This window comes from Capra hircus, chromosome 4 (assembly GCF_001704415.2).
Source record: "Capra hircus breed San Clemente chromosome 4, ASM170441v1, whole genome shotgun sequence".
NCBI lineage: Eukaryota > Metazoa > Chordata > Mammalia > Artiodactyla > Bovidae > Capra > Capra hircus.
The window spans coordinates 18,152,468-18,176,481 of NC_030811.1; the positions used below are offsets into that span (position 1 = coordinate 18,152,468).

The 24,014-nt window shown below is 37.7% G+C and overlaps 1 protein-coding gene across 3 annotated transcripts in view; it reads right to left on the reverse strand.

Annotated features, from left to right (window-relative positions):
• The window catches only part of TRIM24 (tripartite motif containing 24), a 110,122-nt gene that overhangs the window by 22,566 nt on the left and 63,542 nt on the right, over nucleotides 1-24,014 (reverse strand). For 2 of the 3 annotated variants that reach the window (XM_018046891.1, XM_018046889.1), the window contains exons 7-10: nucleotides 21,713-21,859; nucleotides 12,034-12,151; nucleotides 9,208-9,476; nucleotides 3,111-3,284 (exon numbers count right to left, since the gene is read on the reverse strand). In XM_018046891.1, coding sequence (XP_017902380.1) covers nucleotides 3,111-3,284; nucleotides 9,208-9,476; nucleotides 12,034-12,151; nucleotides 21,713-21,859 — 708 coding nt within the window. The remainder of the gene's footprint in view (nucleotides 1-3,110; nucleotides 3,285-9,207; nucleotides 9,477-12,033; nucleotides 12,152-21,712; nucleotides 21,860-24,014) is intronic. The other variant, XM_018046890.1, reaches the window with a different exon arrangement.

Genomic DNA, 24,014 nt, shown 5'->3' on the forward strand with positions numbered 1-24,014 from the left:
AAACAACACATTGACCCTAAAGACAAAGAACTAGAAACAGGATGATTGTTGAGTCTGTTTAAGGATCAAATCTTAGTTCCTTTCCTACTCTAGCTACCCCAAAATAATAAGGACTTCCTTCACCTCCACAGAAGAAGACTAGAAATTAAGTTTCCAGAATAGGTAAAACAGTGTCTTTGGACTCATGGGCACCAGGCTCAGTTGAAGGCAGAAGTATTACATTGAAAATGAAAATTAAGAAACTGTACACACTGAATGCTGAGCTTCAACGAGCATTAGGCCCTGCATTTCAGGCATGAAACAAAGAGATCTTTTGGGAACTGAGCCATTACCTAAAGACAGTGACATCAGTAACTCTAACAAACATGCCAAGGAGCCCTCACACAAGAGCAAAATTCAGCATTAAACATTAGCCCCATATCCCAGCTTTCAGTTTTTTTTTAAAAACACCCATTCCTTATATACAAACAGGCAACTAAGCATCAAGAAACATCTGAGAAAATTGTTACAGGCTGAGATAAACAAAATGAAAGTGAAGTCGCTCAGTCATGTCCGATTCTTTGTGACCCCATGGACTGTAGCCTACCACGCTTCTCCATCCATGGGATTCTCCAGACAAGGGTACTGGAGTGGGTTGCCATTTCCTTCTCCAGAGGATCTTCCTGACCCAGGGATCGAACCCAGGTCTCTAGCATGGTAGGCAGACGCTTTACCTGAGCCACCAGGGAAGTCAGGCTGAGATAAACCCATTAAAACTAGGAATGCTATAGAATACAGAGATGAACCACCCTGCTGTCTAAAATTTACTTTGAAATCTATCAAAAGTAAGAAGGTTTGACTGATGGATGAATGGATGAATGGATATACAGATAACAAAGGAGACAGCAAATAAAGTATCTGTCCGCTATACAACTCTCTCAACTAAGTTTGAAAATTTTATGATAAAAAGCAACCAAGAGGTATCTTAAGACTATGCGGAGGAAAAAACTCCCAAACACAGTATCATTTATACGGGGATGACACAATACAGAGTGACAGTGACAGAAATATTCTAACTTTGAAAAACCTAATTTATATTCTCCACTGAAAAAACTAAGTTAAAAACTCTGTGAATATGAATGCCAACTTAACCACCTACCACCCACCCCTCACGCCTATCCTTCCATCCGTCTCTCTCTTCTTCCTTCCCATCCCAGAACAAGCACAGTTACAGTTCATGTGTATCTTTCCAGGTTTCTTCTATGTATATGAAATTAAAAAATACACACACACAAATTCGATGTTTCTTCCCATATATACTTAGAAGATCATATATAGATTACTGCCTTTTCTTAACAGCTAGAAAGCATTTCCACTGTACCAGTATAATTTAAGCGATTCTATTAAAACAAACTCTCCCCTATATTTTCCTCCTAGTTTGTTCATTTATTCATTCATGTTTAGACTTTGACCAGAAAACATTTTTAAAAACATTCTTAGAGTGTGTATCTGTCCATTAGAAATAACAAACCGAGGGTCTCCCTGGTGTCTCAGTGGTAAAGAATCTGCCTGCCAGTGCAGGAGACACAGGTTTGATCCCTGATCTGGGAAGATCTCACATGCTGTGGAGCAACTAAGCCTAAGCACCGCAACTATTAAGCCTGTGCTCTAGAGCCCAGGAGCCACAGCTGCTGAGCCTATGTGCTGCAGCTACTGAGCCCACATGCCCTGGAGCCTGTGCTCCACAGCGGGAGAAGCCACTGAAATGAGAAGCCCACGCCCTGCAGTTAGAGAGCAGCCCTGTCTCCACAATGAGAGAAAAGCCTGAGCAGCAGTGAAGACTCAGCACAGCCGAAAATAAACAAACAAGTACAATTCTACATATACAGAGGCTCAGTAGTTGTGGCTCCTGGGCTCTAGGGCACAGGCTTAATAGTTGTGGTGTGCAGGCTCAGTTGCTCTAGTGCATGTGAGATCGTCCAAATCAGGGATCAAACCCGTTACATAGCTATGAGGTAGATAAATATGAGTACCCAGAATGTGCTAGGTGCTGTTATACACACTACCATCTAAGTCTCAGCACAACTCTGCAAGGTACGAACTCATTTTATAGTAGGGGCAAATGAGATTTAAGAGAGTAAACTTGTACAAGGCCACAAAAGTATTAGGAAAATAATCAGAATGTAAGATCTAACTGTAGCTTGGTCTCTATTTACCTCATCTCTAATGATAAAAGAGAGATAGGTATAAATTTTATTGAAAATAATTAAAATGTCATTTTAGAAAATTTATATCACAGTAATTATAAAAACACAGACACAGCATGTGTACTTTTAGAATATTACTTTAAAATAATTTGATTAAAATGAATGTTACAGAATTATGGGGAATAACATCATATTCTTTATTTTGGTCTTGGCAAAAAAACTAAAATCAATCTGCTAGTTGTAAGCTGGGAAGACACAAGTACTTGGGGAAGACAAAGTGCTGGGGGAACTTTAGCTTTTTAAAACTAATTCCTAAAAAACATATGACCTGAAAACATTAAGAATATAAATATTAAACCTTCTAAAATATAATGTATAACCTTAAATATTAAGCTTTATCAGGTGTATATGTACTGTATCTTGTTTACTACTGAATACAATATAGTTTTATATACAGGTATATATATATATATATATATATATATACTGTTTAATGCTTCATATTAAAACTGTGTGATACTAAGTTTGTTTCCAAGAAGTCTCCTTGAAACACTGAAGATTCATTCATTGGTTTCTTTTGAGGTATGCCATCTGTATTTGTTAGAATACTTCCATACTCACCTAAAAGCTACACACATTAATACTGAAAAATTCATACCCATGACTCACTGATTATTCTGGGCCTTTACTTCTGTATAAGTAGCTTGATTTTTTTTTTTTTTTTGTTAATTACAAAGCATCAAGATCCTGTCTCCTAGCTTTGTCTCTTTAGGTCTGTATGTAATAAACTTTGTAATTCACATTTATTAAAAAAAAGAAAACAGCTTACTCTTGCTCTTCATCACCATTGCTCTATCCATAAATTCAATATGATTTGGAAGCAGAGAGAAGTAAAAGCACCTGTGGAGAAGGAGACACACATACCTGTTTTATGGCTTGTTGAGCCAAGAAAGCCATCTGCAAGGGGTTGGGCTTCATTGTTTGTCGTGGCGTATTCTGGTTTGATGGGTATCTTAGCTGTTGATGATGAGGAGGGAGAACTGGTCCATTGGGCTTGGGGCTATGATTCTGAAAATTTATCAAACGTGGAGGAGGTTGCTGGAAAAAAGACATTGTATCAATTCAGTGGCAGTCAGCTCCTGAAAGATGAATTACAGAGAACTCTATTTTATAACTTTTATAGAAAGAAAACAATTCTGCCACAGATGAATCATTTATTAATATTACAATAAGGGTATGGGGGGAGGGGACAGCTGCCCAGAATGTGAATAAGCATTTAAAGTAAAGAAGTTTTACTAGGAAAAGACCCTTGGGAGAGGATTTTCCAATCAGAGTTAAATCTAGACCAAATTGGGAAATAGGGATTCCCTAAGTCCCTGATGACTATCTTCTGCAAAGAACTGCCCTCTTCAAATCTAAAATGATAGAATAATAATTACTGATAGTTACTGAGTAGTTATCACATGTCCAGTACTAGTTAAAATGCTTTACATGTGTTAACTCATTTAATCTTCACAAAGATCCTCCTCTGAGGCAGGGATTCTCTGTTTTACAGAAAAGGAAACTTGTCCAAGATTACCAAAGATAGGAAGGAATGGAGCTAAGATATGAACTCAAGTTCTCTGGCTCTAAGGTCTGTGCAGACCTCTAAGGTCTGCACTCTATGCAGATATTAATAATGAAAACACATGATATTAACAACATTTAAAAATGAGTGAATTTTAGATCTTATTGAGATCAAACTACATGTCAGGCATTGCGATTGGCATTTTATATGTTATCTCGTTATTACTCTCCTCAGTCAGTTTAGTTGCTCAGTCATGCCCAACTCTTTGTGACCCCATGGACTGCAGCACGCCAGTCCTCCCTGTTCATCAACAACTCCCGGAGTCCACCCAAACCCATGTCTATTGAGTCAGTGATGCCATCCAACCATCTCATCCTCTGTCGTCCCCTTTTCCCGCCTTCAATCTTTCCCAGCATCAGGGTCTTTTTTTCAAATGAGTCAGTTCTTTGCATCAGGTGGCCAAAGTATTGGAATTTCAGCTTCAGCATCAGTCCTTCCAATGAATATTCAAGACTGATTTCCTTTAGGATGGACTGGTTGGATCTCCTTGCAGTCCAAGGGGCTCTTAAGAGTCTTCTCCAACACCACAGTTCAAAAACATCAATTCTTTGGCACTCAGCTTTCTTTATAGTTCAACTCTCACACCCATACAGGACTACTGGAAAAACCATACCTTTGACTAGACGGACATTTGTGAGCAAAGTAATGTCTCTGCTTTTTAATATGTTGTCTAGGTTGGTCATAACTTTCCTTCTAAGGAGTAAGTGTCTTTTAATTTCATGGCTGCAGTCACCATCTGCAGTGATTTTGGAGCCCAGAAAAATAAAGTCTGTCACTGTTTCCACTGTTTCCCCGTCTATTTCCCATGAAGTGATGGGACCAGATGCCATGATCTCAGTTTTCTGAATGTTGTTTTAAGCCAACTGTTTCACTCTCCTCTTTCACTTTCATCAAGAGGCTCTTTATTACTCCCCTACCCCTGCCATTTTACAAATCAGGACACTAAACATTAAAAAGCTGGGATAACCAGAAAAGAAGTCACATGACTCATTAAAGGCAGCACTATGGTTTTAATCCAACACTAGTCTGCCATTGCATTAGTCAAACATGTTCTGGTGTTTAACTGGGGGTTGAGGTACTAATCACAGTTTAGAGGATGAGTTTCTCTAAAAGAAAACAGATTTTTAAAGGAAACCCTTCAAGGACAGCATTGGTTGATTACAGGACAAGGTAAGGACAAGCTTAGTTTGCTCACAAATGCTATCCTTAGAAATTGACACCAGTGTTCCACAAAAAAGGTAACCTTGGTTACCAAAGTTCCACAAAAGGTTGGCAAATTATTGCAAAGTAAATACTTATTTTCAGGTTTTGTTAACTGTATATGACCAGAACTTCTCAGAAAGGGAACTATTAACCCCCATATTCAAAGTGGTGGTGGTGGGGGGGACAAATAAATGAACTTATAAAGCTGAAGTAGCAACGTCTTAAGATGGACAGCTATAAAGTGTAGCCCTGCCCTCTTTTTGTTCTTTTCTTTCTCTCATTTTTGGAATTTATCTCCTTTCCTGGGAAAAGGTCTTCTGTTTCTCCTCTCCTGCAAATTAGCTGGCACTGGGTTCACACTTAGTAACTTACAAGAGTGACCAGCAATTACAGACCTAATGAAAAGTAGACTTAGACACTATTTCAAGATCAAAGGAAATTCTGTGGATGAAGAATAGAAAAATATGAGAAAAAGAGAAAATGCCAAAATTTCACAGAAGCCATAGCAATTCTTTTTGGTTCTTCTATTAAAGTTTTTCACTGGAAGGGTTTTATATCACAGAAACACAAACAAAAAATAATTGGGGAAGTATAGTGGAAAACTTCTAAATTCATCCAAAAGACTATTTTTTAAAAAGTGGAAAAGCACTCAAAATGATCCTTAAGGGAGAACAAAGGCAGTTAAAACTTTCGCCTACTCCTTCCCTGACTGGGATTTATATATTGATTCAGTCAAGAAATGACATTCAGGGAAAAAAGAAAAAAACGAAGTGACATTTGATGCCAGTGTACTATACTCCTGTAAGAAATCAGTGTGGAACTGGATGTTCACTCGCCCATCAAGGAATCCCAGTGTAGAAAGATCTAAGGTGATTGATTTTTATCTCCTCTCCTAAACTGTTATTGTTGACTGAGTTAATTTCTAAGAACCCCATGACAGGAAAAGTAACTTGAAAGAACAGGACTAGAAACTATTTATGAACATAAAAGAAATAGCAAAACCAATGCTATTTTAATTAAATGGAATTAACTTGCAAGAAGGACAAAAGGGAGAGAATAGAGAAATAATTGAGAGCTTAAGTAAAGAGACATATATTCATCATTATCCTCACCCTCACTGTAAATACTTTCATTATTATAGGTGGTAATTTTATTCTAGGTCAGTATAACCATGAAGGATAGCAGATGTCCTTCTAACATACACTCACTGTTTAGGAAAATTAATATATACATATAAATGAGAGTATCTCTTTAGAACAGTAAATCTGGCCCAGGAGTGAGAACCATAAAGTATACAATAACAGACTTAGATTTAACAAACTTCGAGCTGTCCACTGCAGTACGACAGAGTATATTGTATACCACTCAATAAAGAGATGCAGAGTGTTTATTAGTTTGTACCACACAGTCATGTAACTATGTAGTCTATCTGTATATCACCCAGCTCTTTAATCATTCAGATTACATGGCTACTTTCAGAGAAAGAAGAAACAGGGAACTACTGTGTAAGCGATTTTTAGAGCAGGCGTTTAAATTGACCTGTATCTTCAGGCTACAGGTAGAGTATGACAAAGAGGCACACGTATACACCTGTCTACAAACAGATATTTTACCAGATGTACGTGCAAATAAACTGCTAGAGAACTAAGAAAGCAGGTAAGCAGGGCAGTGTAAAAGTTTAAAGAAGAGGGAAAAAACTGTTGAGTGAAAAATGTAGGAGCAGATATTTGGTAGAGAGAAGATAAAAATGAGAGATGAGAGTGCTAGAAGAGGGTTCAGGGGTCACTGAGAGGAGACAGAAAAAGAGCAGTGTGCGAAGTAATGACATAAAGATGAGAAAATTACAGCTGATATTCTAACAACACGGGTTTAGACTGCAGGTCCACTTAGACAAGGATTTTTCTCAATAGTGAATACTTCAGTACTGCACAATCTGTGTTTAGTTGAATCCTCAGATGCAGAGCAGTGGATGTGGAGGAGCCATGGTGGGTGGCGGGGGGTGGCTGACTATAAGTCATATGTGGATTTTCAACTATATGGAGGGTCAGTGCTTCTAACCCCTGAATTAATTGTTCAAGGGTCAAATGTGTTGGTAAGTGGGAAAATTAGGCTGTATAACAGATTGTACATTATATATATCATACAGCAGTACATCACAGAAAGAAATAATAAGATCAAATATAAATTTCTGAGATAAGCAGGCTAAAGGCTCTATCGAGGTTACTTCTGTTTGGTTACTGCTTCTATAAATAGCTGTTTCTGAGAATGTGACTGAGTCACACAGAATCTATTAACTGCCTCAGTTCCTCACTTTTCAATGAAAAGGGAATTAATGCAAATGATGGATTTATCCTGTTTCAGGTTAGTAAAGTAATAAAAATCACTTTACCATCCTTCAGATACTTAAGATAAATATTAATCATGTAAATGCTTAGCACTAGTCACTCAGTAAGTATTTTCTCTCTTTTCCTCATCAAATATATGTCCAAAACAATTTGGGTGCTCTGCAGTCTATCCGCAATATGTTACTCTGCAGTCTGGGTGGGGAGTGACAAAAGAATTCCTCCATATTCTTAACAAAATTTCAACTCTGCCAGTGGCACTCCTGGGATCGAAAGTGTATACATCTTTCCTCACAGAACACTCAACAAAGACCTCCTAAATTGCTTGCTGTTTACTTCCTTTAAAAACCTGGGTTAAAACAAAGTTCGAGAGCAATAATCAACTGGTCATACTAATTAATATTCTCTTGGATTTGACATATCTTCTTAATCAAATTACCAGACAGCCATAAATCACAAATAAAATCACCTCAGGCCTACACAGAAGCAATTTAACAAAATCAGGATTCACACAGGCCCATAAGTCTTACTCAGGGTTGAAGCAAGTCTCCTATGAAGAGTCTTGTATAACCGCTACCAAAACATGCTATCACGCCATTTAATTGCTTTTTCATAAAAGAACTGCATTATGTATGCATTCCTCTTAGTGCTAAAAAAACACTGGTAAAAAATTTCTCTAATGATATGTTTCCTTTCAATCAAGTAATAGATATTATTCCTGATTCTTTGTTTGGTTGATCAAAAACTGAGCTAAGTCCTGTTCTCAAGCATAATGAGAATTCTTAGTCTAGTTCTGCATGCTTTGAACATTACTAATACTTATTAATCCCTGTGCCATTTCATTTAAGTCACTTACTGTAAATCAGTTCAAATTCTGAGAAACAGGGAGTATAAATTAATAAATAAAAGGAACTCAAAATAAAGAGACAATTTTTGTGCATTAAAATAAGAATGGTGCATGGGGGGATAAAAAGAGACTTGCTCTAAATGGAGTGGATAGAAGCTTCTTCTATAACAACAGCAGAAATGTATACTAATATTGCAACTGTTTGTTCTTAACTAATGCAAGGTAATTAATCCACAGGATCATGATTTTGATTCATGCTCTGAACTTGTTACTGTATTGTTAGTACTATTGAGTTTATGACTATATGAACACATGTCTAGACTCCTCCACCCACTCTACATCACAAGTAGAATTTACATGCATATGTTCTTCAAACCCTTTAGAGCGATAAGTAGAAAATAAACACATGCTTTTCCCATTTCTCCACCAGTGACTGAAATCTTTGTTATGAATTAAGAAATAATACAAATAAAAAGATGACAAAAGTGAAAAAAAAAATAAAAAAAGAATGGTGCCTGGAACATTTGCTCAGAAATAAAGTTTGAAAAAGGCAGACTTCTAACAAACCACACCCTTACCCTTTTCTATTTCATTCTGTCCTAGTTTCTAGATGCAGTGGGTTTTCTAAATGCTGCATCTTCATAGAGGACAGATACCTGAAGCATCAGTCATCCTGAAGCACTAATGTAACAATTATGAGTCACAGGTACACAACTTTCCCACCAATCATATGCATGGGTTATTCAGGAATGCAATCATTTATCCTCTGTTACAAGGATGACAAAAAGCAGATGAGAATAGATGTCCCAGCTGAATAAACCATTAATTTCTTTTTCAGAAGGGCTAAGAACTAGAGTTAAATTAGGGCCCCTTGATGAGACAAATTTTTATAAATTCATATATTTAAATCATGGAGGAAGGACACCTTGGTTATTTTAGGAGCTGCTGAATACAACTGTACTATAATTATCTAAGTTAGGACAGGCCTGCTTCCAAATTTACCTGGTGAGAGATGGAAGGTTGCTGGATGGGCCCCTGCATTCTAGGGTTTGGTAAACCCACAGGTGCTGGCCTCCGTTGCACCTGTTGCCTCTGAGCCATTACCTGTTGCTGCATATGCTGGAGTCGTAACTGAGCTAGGCTGATCTGGGTTGGAAACTTGGATAACTGGTTTGAAGATAAACCACCTGGTGGCTGTGAATTCTGTTCCACGACAGGATTCTGCTTAGGCATTTGTGGTTGACTCTCTTTATCTTCAATTACTAAAGAACCTAATCAAAGAGAAAAAGTTAAGTTCTGAAGATTTTCTGATAGTAACATACCATATTTTGTAAAAGGCTATCTTTGCTCATTTTCAGGATTTCCAAGGAACTTCTTTTTGTCTTAGGAACCCTTTACATGCTTAAAGATAGAAACTCCGAAGAGTTTCTGTTTATGTAGGGTCTATCAAACAAAATCTACCTTATTCAAAATTAGAAATGAGAATTAAAAAACATTTTTCCATACTAATTCATTTAAAAGTGACAACCCAGAGTAACATATTTTTATGGAAAAACACACACACACACACACAAAACCTTATTTTTATTTTCAAAAATGTTTAGTGAAGAATGGCACTATTTTACATTTTCAAACAGTTCTTTAAAATGTCTGGCTTAATAGCGGTAACTGTTTCTGCATTATCTAATATATTGTTTAAATAGAAATACATGCAGAAAACCCAGCCACATATGGGTATGTACTTGGAAAAGGGAGACCTTTTATCACCTGAAGGAGCTTCAGACTACACTGTGAGAACTGCTATTGTGTAATCAAAACAAAACACGCAAACCTGATTGTTCTCACTGGATGTGAGAACAATACCACAGAGAATTTCTGACTCAGTTATCTCTCTATGATGTAGCAATTGAATGACAACAACGGCTAGTTCTTTACACCTTCATGGCGCAAATTGTGTTAGTTCTCTGATGGCGAACACCATGCTTTATAACTACACTGTTAAAAAAGAGATTAAAGGTACCTCTCACAGGTCTGGTCCAAGAGTAGGGCAAAGCTTGATTTCTTCAATAGCAGAGACTCAGTTAAAAGTTCCTGATTTACTAAGCATATGCATCCGTAAAGATATGGTTATCATTCATTAAATACTTACTCCACATTAGGTACCATGACAGGGATCTATGTATATTGTTAAAATCCTTCGTACAGATAAGGGATCTAAGGTTCAGAGAGGCCAAACAACTTATCCAAAGTCACAAAGACACTAAACTGAATATGCGTCCAAGACACTACTTTTCCCTTGCACTCTTCTATAACATGTTTCCCAGAAGCCATAAATAAACAAGTTTGGGAAAGTTGTATCCTTCTTAGAAGATTTAAAACATCAATCTCACTTTAAACGACAATTTATAGAGCTATATATGACAGCTCTGAAAAGTCCTACAGTAAAGGATACTGTCTTACAAATTCCTCACAAACAGGAGGTGTTTTTGTTTTTGCTGATTCAGATTTACCTAAACTATATTCACTTATGTGCGTACAGTTACATATTTTCTTAATTTTACCTATGTCTACATTATGTGGACTATGTTTTAAGTGATATGCTTATAAGTACATATAAGTCGACATGACTGTTATTGTGGATATAAAGCTGTGATAGATTCTCTGTATAGCTACATATGTGGTGGAGGGTAGAGTAGGATAAGAGATAGTTATATACATGCTTTGTATTAAGATGCTTCTTTTTAGTTATATAGATGAGAATATGTATGATACCAGCTGCTGGCTATGTTTATCAATCAATAAGTATGTACTTCTAAACTGTGCTGAGGAGTCACCTTATCATTTCTTCAAAGGGTCACCTTATTACCATTCTTATTGTTCTCACATATGGACGAAACTTATGTAAGCCTATTTCTTCCTTTCTTGGAGCGTTCCGAGAGCACTGGCTCTCTTTCCGGCCAGTTCTTTCTTACCCAGAATCTAGCTTAGAGAATGAGAGAGCAACCCTATTTGACGATTTTGAAACAAAGTCAATAAGCCCCAAAACTGCCAAAAGGTGGTTAAGAATGTATATGAAATTCTTATTTTTGTTTCTATAATTTCCCTGTGAGAAATTAAGAAAGGAGGCAAAAATTGAAGATTTTTTTTACTAGTACATAATGTAACAAGGACTGCCTGCAGGGATATGTGATGTTACCAAACGATACTGAAATTCCCCCTTTTTGATAACTCTAGTACTTCAAATTTGGGCAGTTATCTATATACATGATACACTTCAATTAGGAGGTTAAAAATTATTTAATTATTACATAAAAGGAAAAACAAAAACAAAACACAGAGAGAAAATTCCTCCCTACCAAGAAAAAGCGAATAAATGAGCCATTAGTACCTGACAACTGGGTCTCAAGACTGAGTAAGCCAAGAATTGTATGAGAAATACTGTTTTAAGAGAAAACATTCTAAAAAGTACTATATTAATGGCAGACACATGTAAAGAGTTTTAACAACTATTCTGATAAATATGTCACTAACAGCACAAGCAAGATTCTACTTGCTTGAGGAAGAAAAACAACTCCTAAATCCAGGAATCTAGACACTGAGTCAATAAAAGGATGTTTCATATCACCCACATATTTATATGTGTGTTTATATTCATGCATGTGTCACAAATATACACACACTAATGAAATACCAGGAAAAATCCATGTCTTTAAAACAAGATAATAAAAATATTTAGGGGGTAGAAGGGAATACATTTTCAACAATCTCATAATCATTAAGAGTTCCAGAAACAAATGGCACTTTGAGAAAATCTACATAACAGCCTACCTAAATTGATTATATTTTGAGCCCAGAAACTAGGATCACAGTGAAACTGGATGGTATTGTTGGTCACTGGGGAAGCATCACACCTTGCTCGAAGGAGGTGCCGTAACCGGTACGTAATCTAGAATAAAGCAGAGAGACAACTGAGCATCCAAGTCTTTATTAGGCAAATAATTTATCAAGTTCCCAACAAATACATAAAAAATGCTCTCTATGACATATATGCCAACACAAAACAAGTGTTCATAAGTAAGTTATAAAAAGTGGATAAACACAGTTTTTCTTCAAAAATGCGTTAGAGGTTTAAGTACAATTGGTTTTACTGTTGAACACAAAACAAACCTTTCCTAAAGTGACAGGTTAAAGTTAGTTCACTGAATTACAGAAGTTTCACAGATGTACCAACCACATATTTATAAAGTAAAATCACACACTGCTTTTATTTTACTCTTTCAAAGAAGGATTCAAAGTAGAGATTAGGGGGCTAATGGATTACAGAAAATACAAATGAATCTGCTCAGGACAGTAACTGCAGCCTTGACCAGGCCTGCTAGTAGGATGGCCCTTCTTGCTCCTGTGCTGTGAATCTCAGTCATCACACCACCTCCCACCCTCCTCCACACTGCAGTCCTCAGTGAATGCTCAGGCATTCTCTCAGTCTTTGAAGAGTTCAGCTCTTGGCTCATAATCACCATCTCCAATATTATTCCTGCCATAATCTTAGATGGGCCACAGGACTGGAAAAGCTCAGTTTTCGTTCCAATTGCAAAGAAAGGCAATGCCAAAGAATGTTCAAACTACCAGACAACTGTGCTCATTTCACATGCTAGCAAGGTAATGCTCAAAATCCTTCAAGCTAGACTTCAACAGTACATGAACCGAGAACTTCCAGATGTACAAGCTGGATTTAGAAAAGGCAGAGGAAACAGAGGTCAAATTGCCAACATCTGCTGGATCATAAAAAAAGCAAGGGAATTTCAAAAATAACATCTACTGCTGCTTCACTGACTCTGCTAAAGTCTTTGAACTGTGGAAAATTCTTAAGGAGATGGGAATACCAGACCACCTTATGTTTCTCCTGAGAAACCTGTATGCAGGATAAGAAACAATAGTTCCAACCAGTCATGGAACAACTGACTGGTTCAAAATTGGGAAAGGAGTACATCAAGGCTGTATATTGTCATCCTGCTTATTTCACTTCTATGCAGAGTACATCATGAGAAATGCTGGACTGGAGGAATCACAAGTTTGAATCAAGACTGCTAGGAAAAATATCAACAACCTCAGATAAGCAGATAATACCACTCTAATGGCAGAATGTGAAGAGGAACTAAAGAGTCTCTTGATGAAGGTGAGAGAGTGAAAAAGCTGGCTTAAAACTTAACATTCAAAAAACTATGATCATGGCATTTGGTCCCATTACTTCATGGCAAATAGAAGACGAAAAAGTGGAAATGGTGGCAGACTTTATTTTCTTGTCTCCAAAATCACTGTGGACAGTGACTGCAGCCACAAAATTAAAAGACGCTTGCTCCTTGGAAGAAAAGCTATGACAAACCTAGATCACATATTGAAAAACAGAGACATCACTTTGCCGACAAAGGTCCATATAGTCAAAGATATGGTTTTCCAGTAGTCAAGTATGGATGTGAGAATTGGACTATAAAGAGGGCTGAGCACTGAAGAACTGATACTTTTGAACAACGGTGCTGGAGAAGACTCTTGAGAGTCACTTAGACTGCAAGAAGATTAAAGCCAGTGAATCCTAAAGGAAATCAACCCTGAATATTCATTGGAAGGACTGATGCTGAAGCTCCAATACTTTGGCCACCTGAAGTGAAGAGCCAACTCATTGGAACAGACCCTGATGCTGGGAAAGACTGAGGGCAGGAAGAGAAGGGGGCAACAGAGGATGAGATACTTGCATGGTGTCACGATTGATGGACATGAGTTAGAGCAAACTGTGAGAGATAGTGAAGGTCACAGAAACCTGGTGTGCTGCAGTCCATGGGGTCACAAATAGTCAGACATGACTTAGCAACTGAACAACAAATTCTGGATGATTTTAATATACAATTAGAAGACCTTTCTTTCCGGATTGTTTCCTCTAGTGCCCACATCCCAATAATCCTACAAACCCTAAAGGTCCTATAAACTTTTGCTCTTAAAATTTTTCCTGTCCTTTGAGTTTATCTTACCTCCCAATCTTACAATATCCATCTGAAGTGAAGTGTTAGTTGCTCAGTCATGTCCAACACTATCCATCAATTTCTCCTTATCCAGCTTAAATCCCAGAAGTAATTCTCATAATCATTTCCTTGCATATATCCTCAACACCTTTCTCTCACATGTCAAATTAGACACACTCCCTTCTCCTCAACCTTTCTCTGAAACAACAACCAACAAACAACACTGGTTAAATCTTTTCTAATGACTGTAACTGGACTGGTAAAGGGACTGATCGGACTTCAAAAACAGCCTATTTACTAAGGTTGACAGGCTATCATATGACATTCCTCTGGTCCTTCACATCCGTACTCTCCTAAATGACTATTTCAAATGACTCTCTCTTACCAAACCTCCAGCATCTCCTGAAAAAAACACAGGGACGATCAGAGACCTTCTACAAACTTCCACCACCTACCAGTACTAGTGGTCCCTCCTGTCACAGTGGACTGACGGGCCAGGCTTCCAGCTAGAGCAAACCACGCACTCGTGCAAGTGCAAGGGTTAGCTGCTCATTCGTGTCCAACTCTCTGCAACCCCATGGACTAGAGCCCACCAGGCTCCTCTGTCCGCGGGATTTTCCAGGCAAGAAAACTGGAGCGGGTCTCCATTTCCTTCTCTAGGGATCAAACCTGGGTTTCCTACATTGCAGGCAGATTCATTACCCTCTGAGCCACCAGGAAGCCATTACACTAGGGCAACAGGGCCTACCATCCTCGCCGATTCAAAGACGCCACTCAGCAATTTTCTCCCCTCAGGCTTTCAGTAGCTTTTCACACAGGTGATCACTTGGCCCTCATGGAAGCGAAGCATTTTCTTCACTTGGCTTCTAGCAGACAACAGTCTCATGGTTTTCCCCTTATTTCACCGGCTGCTACTTTTTAAGGTCACTGAGTATAGGTGTGAGTTCCAGTGTCACATCTCAGTCTCCGGTGTTGGTTCCTCCCTCTCTCCCACACCAGGGTGTCTTGCAACTGCTCTTTCTTCTCCTACACCCAAGTACTTTTTAGAGATCTCATCCAGTCTCATCATTTATACAACTCAAATTTGCATCTCAGTACTTACTCATCCTACCGTGTGTTCATTCACTGTGCCCCTCTTAGGCCTCCTGGTCCATGTCACAGTAGCGCCCATCTCAGTCTCTCCCTTGCCGCCTGTGCCTGTTCTCTACCTGAATACTCTCTGTGAGTGTGTGCCTGCCTTGCTGTCACCTTCTTCAGGTGTGAGATCAAATATCGCCCTCGTTAGGCAGAATTCCCTATCTGAAACCACAATCCCACCCCAACGCTCCCAGATTCTTCCCTTAATTTACTGTTTTCCCTACAGCACTCAACACCATGCAATGGTCTACATATTTTACTTGTTTTGGTATTGTCTATCTCTCTTTACTAAAATGCAGCTTTTTAAGGGCAGATATTTTGCTTTGTTTTCTGTTCCCTTAGTATTTAGCATACTTCAATAAATGTTGAATAAATAAGTTTGCCTCCTTTAATTGCTAAATTATCTCAAATAGCTATACTAAATTCCGAGTAAAAAACATTTATTCTGGGACAATATAGAGTACATGGCACAGTGTTTGGCAAACAGCACTCAACACGATGCTCTTTTCTCTGTTTTTCTTGCTTCCTTAATTCTTTGCATCTTAGCAATTCTCACTATAAAACATTCTCAATAAGATGCTAATCAAAAGGATGATGACCCCAATTTTTCCTTTATAAAGTCCTTATGCTTTATCATTTTCTAAAATTGAATAATTTATTTTGAAGTAATTTTAAAATTGGAGAAAAATAAAAATAACCCTTCACTCAGATTTCCCAACTATTAATAAGCACATTTATTTCAGGGCTCACTCAGGGATTCCTGTGCACAGACACTACTATTACCAGTCTTTTTACAAACGTTCAGATAGCAAGCTGAAGACATATAGGTTCTGTCTCCCCTAAACACTCCAGTGACTATATTCTAAATCAAAGATCCTCTAGCATAAGCAACAAAGTACAAATTCAGAAAGCAACTCTGTTGCAACATGACCATTCAACCCAGAGAATTCATCCTAATGCCAACTCTTCCCACAGTGACTCTTTCCAAGATGCTCACTAGGAATATAGGTTGTATTCAGTTGCCATGTCTCTTCAGTCTTTCCCTGACATGTATGTCTTTGATGACTTCAGGCTTTACATTCAGTAGGATGACTTTCAACCTGGGCTCGAGTGTATTTCCTCCAGTATAGGTAAACTATTCTTGTCAGGAAAACCACACAAATGATAATGTGCACTTCTCAGGGCATCATATTGAGAAGCTCAGGATATAAACTGTCCAGCCATTGATGATACTAATCATCACCTAGCCATTCTGCTGCCCAGTTTCTCTACTATAAATTCACCACTCTGTTTATAACTGATCAGTATTTCGCAAAGAGGTATTTTAGGGTTACACGAAAACCCTATTCCTCACAATGCTCTATTTACTATGTTAGTACCCAGCGAGAACTCCTTTTGAATTTCCTCTAAGACAGTGGGTGGCTCAGCTAGTAAAGAATCTGCCTGCAATGAGGGAGTCTAAGGTTTAACCCCTAAGTTGGGAAGCTAGCCTGGAGAAGGGAGTGGTAACCCACTCCAATATTCTTGCCTGGGAAATCCCAAGGATAGGCAGAGGAGCCTGGCAGGCTGTAGTCCATGGGGTCAAAGAGCTGGACACGACTGAGTGGCCAATGCTTTCACTAAGACAGTGACCAAATGTGCTTCTTTAATTTCACTATTCTTTCTCTACTTATTTATATTCTCACCATAAATTCTTCCCTTGTCATTTGCCTATTTTTCTCATCATGGGCTCATTTATCCCTACTTAATCCAATGTGTTGTAACTCATTGTTTATTTAGTTTCAGCCTCAAATTTGTGGGTGTGCCCAAGGTGACCCACTTAGGCTGGATCCTAATCTTTTTGACAAGTCTTCATCATTTCATCAGTTCAAGATATTCTGGGTACAACCTGCACTTTCCCTCATTTTGTTTGATATTTAGAAACCCACATCTGGAAGGACAGTGGGTTCACTGCTACTGAGCATAGCAAACATACATACGTACACATACATACTTACACACCTAAAATTACTTCCAGATCTGTGTATATGCATAAAACTCTGTTGTTTAGTCACTCAGTTGTGTCTGACTGTTTGTGACCCCATTGACTGCAGCACACTGGGCTTCCCTGTCCTTCACCATCTGCCAGAGCTTGTTCAAACTCACAGCCATTCAGTCAGTGATGCCATCCAACCATCTCATCCTCTGTCGTCCCCTTCTCCTCCTGCTTTCAGCCTTTTCCAGCATCAGAGTCTTTTCTAACGAGTCAGCTCTTCACATCGGTGGCCAAAGTATTGGAGTTTCAGCTTCAGCCTCAGTCTTTCCAATGAAAATTCAAGGTTGATTTCCTTTAGAATTGACTGGTTTCATCTTCTTGCAGTCCAAGGAGCTCTGAAGACTCTTTTCCAACAACACAGTTCAAAAGCTTCAATCCTTTGGCACTCAGTCTTCTTTATGGTCCAACTCTCACATCCATACATGACCACTGGAAAAACCATAGCTCTGACTATACGGACCTTTATTAAACTCTGAGTTCATAATTATACCTCTATCTTAGGAATCTTTATAGCTTTATTCTTTCTTCTATGTTTCTAAATATCTTTTCTAGGAGGAAAAAAAATCAAACAAACCAAAACTTGGCTGCCATTGCCCTCAATATATTTACTTACTTGCTCAGTCCATTTACTGATACTCTGTTGCTTAATGTAACCAAAATCCAAATGACATTCTGCTTACTACCTCTGTGTTCCCTACTCACCACTTCATGCCTTTGGCTGGGGCTGCCTCTATGTGGTCCCCCAACCCTCTTCGCTACCCTGTGTCCTCATAGTCACCATGCTAAAGGCTCCATGCCAGGAAGTAGAGTTGATCATTCTTATTTTAACAATCCTTTTTGGCAAACTATAGTAACTTAGCACTTCAAATTTATGAGTTTTAGTTTGGAACTTGAAAAATAAAGCTTTCTTGCCCCCCAAAATTAAGTCAGAAACTTAAGCACTTCCTTAGATGGTAATCAGCTTTAATCAGAAGAACTATGAGGCAAATCACTTGGAAACACTATATTTTTCCTTTGAGGTACTATGCTGTAAATTCCTTCTTTTGCTGATGAGAAACTAGAAGACATGGAATTTATTTTTATCTCAGATAACTAGTACCTATTCGCTAATTAAGTCGTGGCATGGTCTAAAAGTAATACTAAATTTGGCCAAACTCTGTTCTTTTATCTTAAATAAGAATTTCTGCTGTATTTTACTGACATTGAATGTAAATATATAAAACCTCTTGTCATATTATATTACCCATCTCAAATATAAACCATTATACTTATTGAAACCCTTGATGCATGTTTGAGATAATTCTGAGGAGTCATAAACCTTGACTAGCGTAAAAGATAAATAACGAGTCATTAAATGTATTTGTTGATGTCTTCAGATGTATCTGAACTTAAGTAAAGTCAGATTTCACACTGAAAACTTAGCTACTGTTCAAAAAGCAAAAGACAAAATTAAAAAAAAATATGAAAGATGTGTAAAAAGCTTTTGAGATGGCAATACTGTATACTGCCTCCTTTCTACTGAAGTTAAAATAAACAAAGAAATTTAGTATTTGAGTTTCCAATCCTGTAAAATATAACAGAAAGTTTTACCTATATTTATTTATAGCTTCTGACAGTTGATATTATCTAATACCTTATTTATTTACTATCAATCTTTCACTGAATTCCTATATATCAAGCACTGGGTAACATAAAATTTCTACCCTTAAAGAAGTAAAAAGTCAGACTTCTCTGGTGGTCCAGTGGATAAAAATCTGCCTGTCAATGCAGCGGACATGGGTTTGATCCCTGGTCCAGGAAGATCCCAAATACCATGGAGCAACTAAGCCTGTGTACCACAACCACTGAAGGCCTGCGTGCCTGGAGCCTGTGCTCCACAAGAGAAGCCACAGCAATGAGAAGCCCACACACTGCAAAAAGAATACCCCTGCTCACTGCAACTAAAGAAAGCCCACAGCGATGGAAACCCAGTGCAATCTAAAAGAAGGGAAAAAAAAAGTGAAGGAAATTCAAAGAAAAATATGCAAATATAATAACAGCAGATAAAAATAAGTAACAGTATGATGGATACATGCATAAGGGCTTTGTAAATACAGGGAAGGTTAATCCAACCCAGTGTTGATCATGGAAGGCTGCCAAAAGGAATGGAAGGCAAATCTAAACTAAACCCCGTAGTCTCTAAAAAGAAACAGCATCCTAAGAAAGGGTAACAGTAATCCAGGCAAAAGAACATGATATATTCTGAGCACTGAGGACTAAAAGGAACTGCAACGAGATATTTAAGAAACATAAAGAAGGTCTTTGAAGGTTAATTATATAGGCAGACAAGGGAAAGGGAGTAAAAAAGCTTGTGGAATCCCCTTTTACTACGTATATATTCTAACCACTTTACTACTTATATATTCTAACAGTTTCTTAGTCACTAGTATTACAAAAATACCTATTGCTAGTACACTCTCTTGGTCTCTTTTGTCAGTATTTCTTACCTTTCTTCTAAATAACGTAAGGATAAACTGAATGTTTAACAGATGAGAGAAGAACCCTAGGGAAATACTGTGAAAATGTTTTCAAATATATTTAAAACTGGACTTCTGAAAGGATTCTTCTATTCCAATACATTTGGTCTTTTACTGAGTATAACTCCTATTGCAAAAAAAAAAAAAAAAAAGAACCAAGAATCTCAAACTAAGCTTGAAATTTCAGGCCAGTAAGACATTTCTTTTTAATTTTCAAGTATATAAAAGCCATTATTAAGCTTTAGCTCTGCATTCATCACAGGTAAATTTTTTTACTAGTTGTATCTGCTGCCAGTGATGCAGCAAGGCCCACCACAATTCAGAGTCAGGAAGCTGGTAATACTGGTTCCTTATGCTTCCTTGTGTCTATTTTCTCCCATGCATAATACAGAGAACAGTCTCCCTCTCTATTTCAAGAGCTCATTGTGCAGATTAAGTAATCCTATCCTCTAACTTTACTGTTTTATTATAATCACAAACAAAATCATAGAATAAAATTACAGAAACATTATTAAACTGATAAGGAGACTATCTGCGCAAATATATTTTCTTATGTACAAATAAAAATATTCATTATGGGTCTAGTAGAGAAGAGGACAATTCTCTCACTTTCTCTGTTAGCCGTGTTTTGTTTGCCTTATAGGAAAATATAGGTAACAGAAAAAGTATGAACTGTATAGAAGCTGTTTTTCATTAGACTAATGAAGCAGTAAAAAAAGAAAAAGAAAAAAAGGCTCAAGAATGAGAGAACATATCATTGATAATTATAAAAGAAATAATCTTAAGAGTTGAATATAATTCAAGGTTAGGAACAGTTTTAGATATAGTTAAAATCAGTTTTCTAGTAAGTCACTCAATATTTGAACCTAGTTTACATAAGTTTATCCTGAAATGCATTTCCTTATTTCAATATAGTCATAGAAAATTTCTTCCACAAAACAGGGTAGGTGAACAGAAAACAGATTTGGATGTCATAATTTGATTTCAAAATATAAATCTCTGTGGAATCTTTAAAATGAGTAGAGCAGGAGTGTTTAAGAATGCTTACATAGCGTGACTCCCATGGCTAAATTTCTTCTACATCCTTGCTACTAAAGATGTGGTCTATAGACCAGCAGCATTAGCATCACCTGGGAGCTTGTTAGAACTACAGATCACATCTACTGAACCAGAATCCTCAGGTAATTAGTATGCAGTAAACACATTTTCCGTAGCAAGGTTCTAGACTATTCTGAAAATAGCTGGGCAAATGACAGCCACTTTTCTGTAGCAATGGGGTTGAAATATCCAGCACCGCACATCACTGATAGGGTAAACAATGCAGTGTTGACAAGAGGAACAAAGCCTCTGGATTCGGATGTCCAAGTTAGAATTTTGGGTGGTCTTATGCGTGTTAATTCGTGCTTTGGTTTCATCACTCATACAATGGGGGTGGATAGGTACACCCATCTCATAAAAATGATATAAATGTTTAAATAAAATATTACATGAAATGCTTAGAATTAAGTGCCTGGTACACTACAGGTAATCAGGAAATATTTACCATTATCGTTATTGTTAGTAAAAGTTCAGTTGTCATTAAGGGAAAATTTGGAAAAGAACAAAATAGAAGTGACAGTGGCAGAATAAACTGAAGATACACCTAAATCATGGGAGTTTAAAGATTTTTTTAAAACCAAAATATTTTGATAAAAATTAGAAAAAGGTAAAAGCATTTAAGTATAGATTACTGAACATTTCTAAATTTTGAGTATTCTAGTAACTCCACTGTATCTCTGTATATTAAACCACACACTTGATCTTACCAGTCGCTTGCTATAAAGTAATGCTGTGCTGCTGCCACTGGAAACTGCCCATTTAGAAAAATGCATGACATGTTCCAACTGTTTAGAAAGTCCAGCCACTTCCTGCTGCTGCTGCATAAGTTTCATTCGATGATCTTTTGCAAGACTCTGAAAAAAATTTCAAAATTAGTTTGTTCTGCATGTAACACATTTTAATGGTCATTTTCAGATTACCAAATTAAAATACCCACCACCTCTAAGAACCAAGTGACAGTAACCTATCACTTATCCCTAGGTACAAAAGATCACTTTAACTGAAGTAAAAATCATGTCTCCAGTGTCACAGTCACCTCTCCCCTTCCCTGCCGATGCTACCTCATCTCTGCTGCCCAAGGCCTTGGGTTGGGTTTCACATATTCTGGGATTTAGGTTTCTGTTCATCCATCTTCCAGTATCCAAAAAGGCACAAAACCATGGATTAGCTATCTTTGTGACCCTATGGCCTACAGCCCACCAGGATCCTCTGTCATGGGATTCTCCAGGCAGGAATACTGGAGTTGGGCTACTATGCCCTCCTCCAGGTGATGATCTTGACTCAGGGATCAAATCCACGTCTCTTATGTCTCCTGCATTGGCAGGGGGGTTCTTTCCCACTAGCGCCACCTGGGAAGCCCTTTAACAAAGCAAGTGCCCATTAAATTCAATACTAAAAAATAAAATAGGTGTACCACCCAGCAATTGAGTAAAGCTACCAGATCACATGATTTACTCAAACACATGATTTCCCCCTTCAGGCACTCTTATCCTGATTGCAGCTACTTAGTGCCAAGTCATGCCACATGGTAGACAACATTTATGCTTTATATGTAGTAAGTAAAAAAAGGGGGAAGCATATAATTCTTATCTATTGAAAACTGCCATGAACCAACAGATACAGTGACTAATGTAATGAATTCACTCTTAGAAAAGCCACAGAAAAGCAGACTACAGAATTTCTCCAAAGGAAGTACACAAGCAAGAACATAGGTCAGTCCAGAGTAGAAGAAAACCCCACTAAATGTGGGCTATTTTAAAGGTCTCTATCCCCAAGGTCTCCTTTACCTGGCAAAGAAAGGAGGAGAAAACAGGACCTTCCACTAGCTCTAAGAAATATTAAGTAAAATTGCTATACTCCAATATGGAATTATATTCTCAATAGAAAAAGTGAACCTACATCTTTGCCCTAGTTGGTTTCAAATTTGGAAAAAACATACATGCTAAACTGAATTAGAGGCTTCCCTGGTAGCTCAGATGGTAAAGCATTTGCCTGCAATGTGGAGGACCCGGGTTCGATCCCTGGGTCGGGAAGATCCCCTGGAGAGGCAAATGGCAACCCACTCCAGCATTCTTGCCTGGAAAATGCCATGGATGGAGGAGCCTGGTGGGCTACACAGTCCATGGGGTTGCAAAGAGTTGGACACGACTGAGAGACTTCAAACTGAATTAAGTCACTGCAGTGACTGATGGCTTTGTTGTGTCTAATCTTAAGTTCAGAGATGATTTGCTAGGCTCTTTCTGACCACGCAAAACCTGTTTCTTTGGAGACATTCTAGAAAGAATAGAAATTCTGTTGACTTTTAGAGATGTTGCAAATTGAGAATCACAAGCCCAAATTTCTTGGTCTTCTATAGTAATAACTATTTGGCTGACTTTTTTTCAAGTTATTAGAAAACACTGATTACATTTATTTGCCTTAAAGGAGGATCCTATGAAGCAGGAGAAAGGGTAGGAGAAAGGGTATGAAGACTGACAAGAATACTTAAAAGTCGTTGTAAAAATTGTAAGTCAATATATAAAGTTGATTTAAAATAATACTGATGACCAGGTTCACTTTTAGAGATTTGACAATGTGGTCATCTTGTGTTCTTTCCTGGATTTTTAAAAAACAAGCAATCCTGATTTACAGCGAAATTTGGAAACAGCTATGGCAATATGTACACTATTCACTGAGAAAGAAAATCGATGTGACATCTGATTTTAAGTAGAGCTCTGACATCTTTTAAAATAGTTTAAATGCTTCTAGCTAAACAAACCAACAACCCCCAAATGCACCCTAGAATCTTGAAAAGACAGTTACTACAAATGGGGTCTGATTCCTCCCAGCCAGAAAACTTTTTCACTATGTATTTGTTTCCAAAAGGAGAGAAAATTATTTTGGTCTCTGCTTCCTGTGTTTGATAAACCAGGGGAATGATCATGCTTTTCCAAGAGGAAGAGATCTTGCTGACAAAGACCTTATAATTTTGTCAACTATAGATAAAGAGGTTGAACTAACTTATTTCTA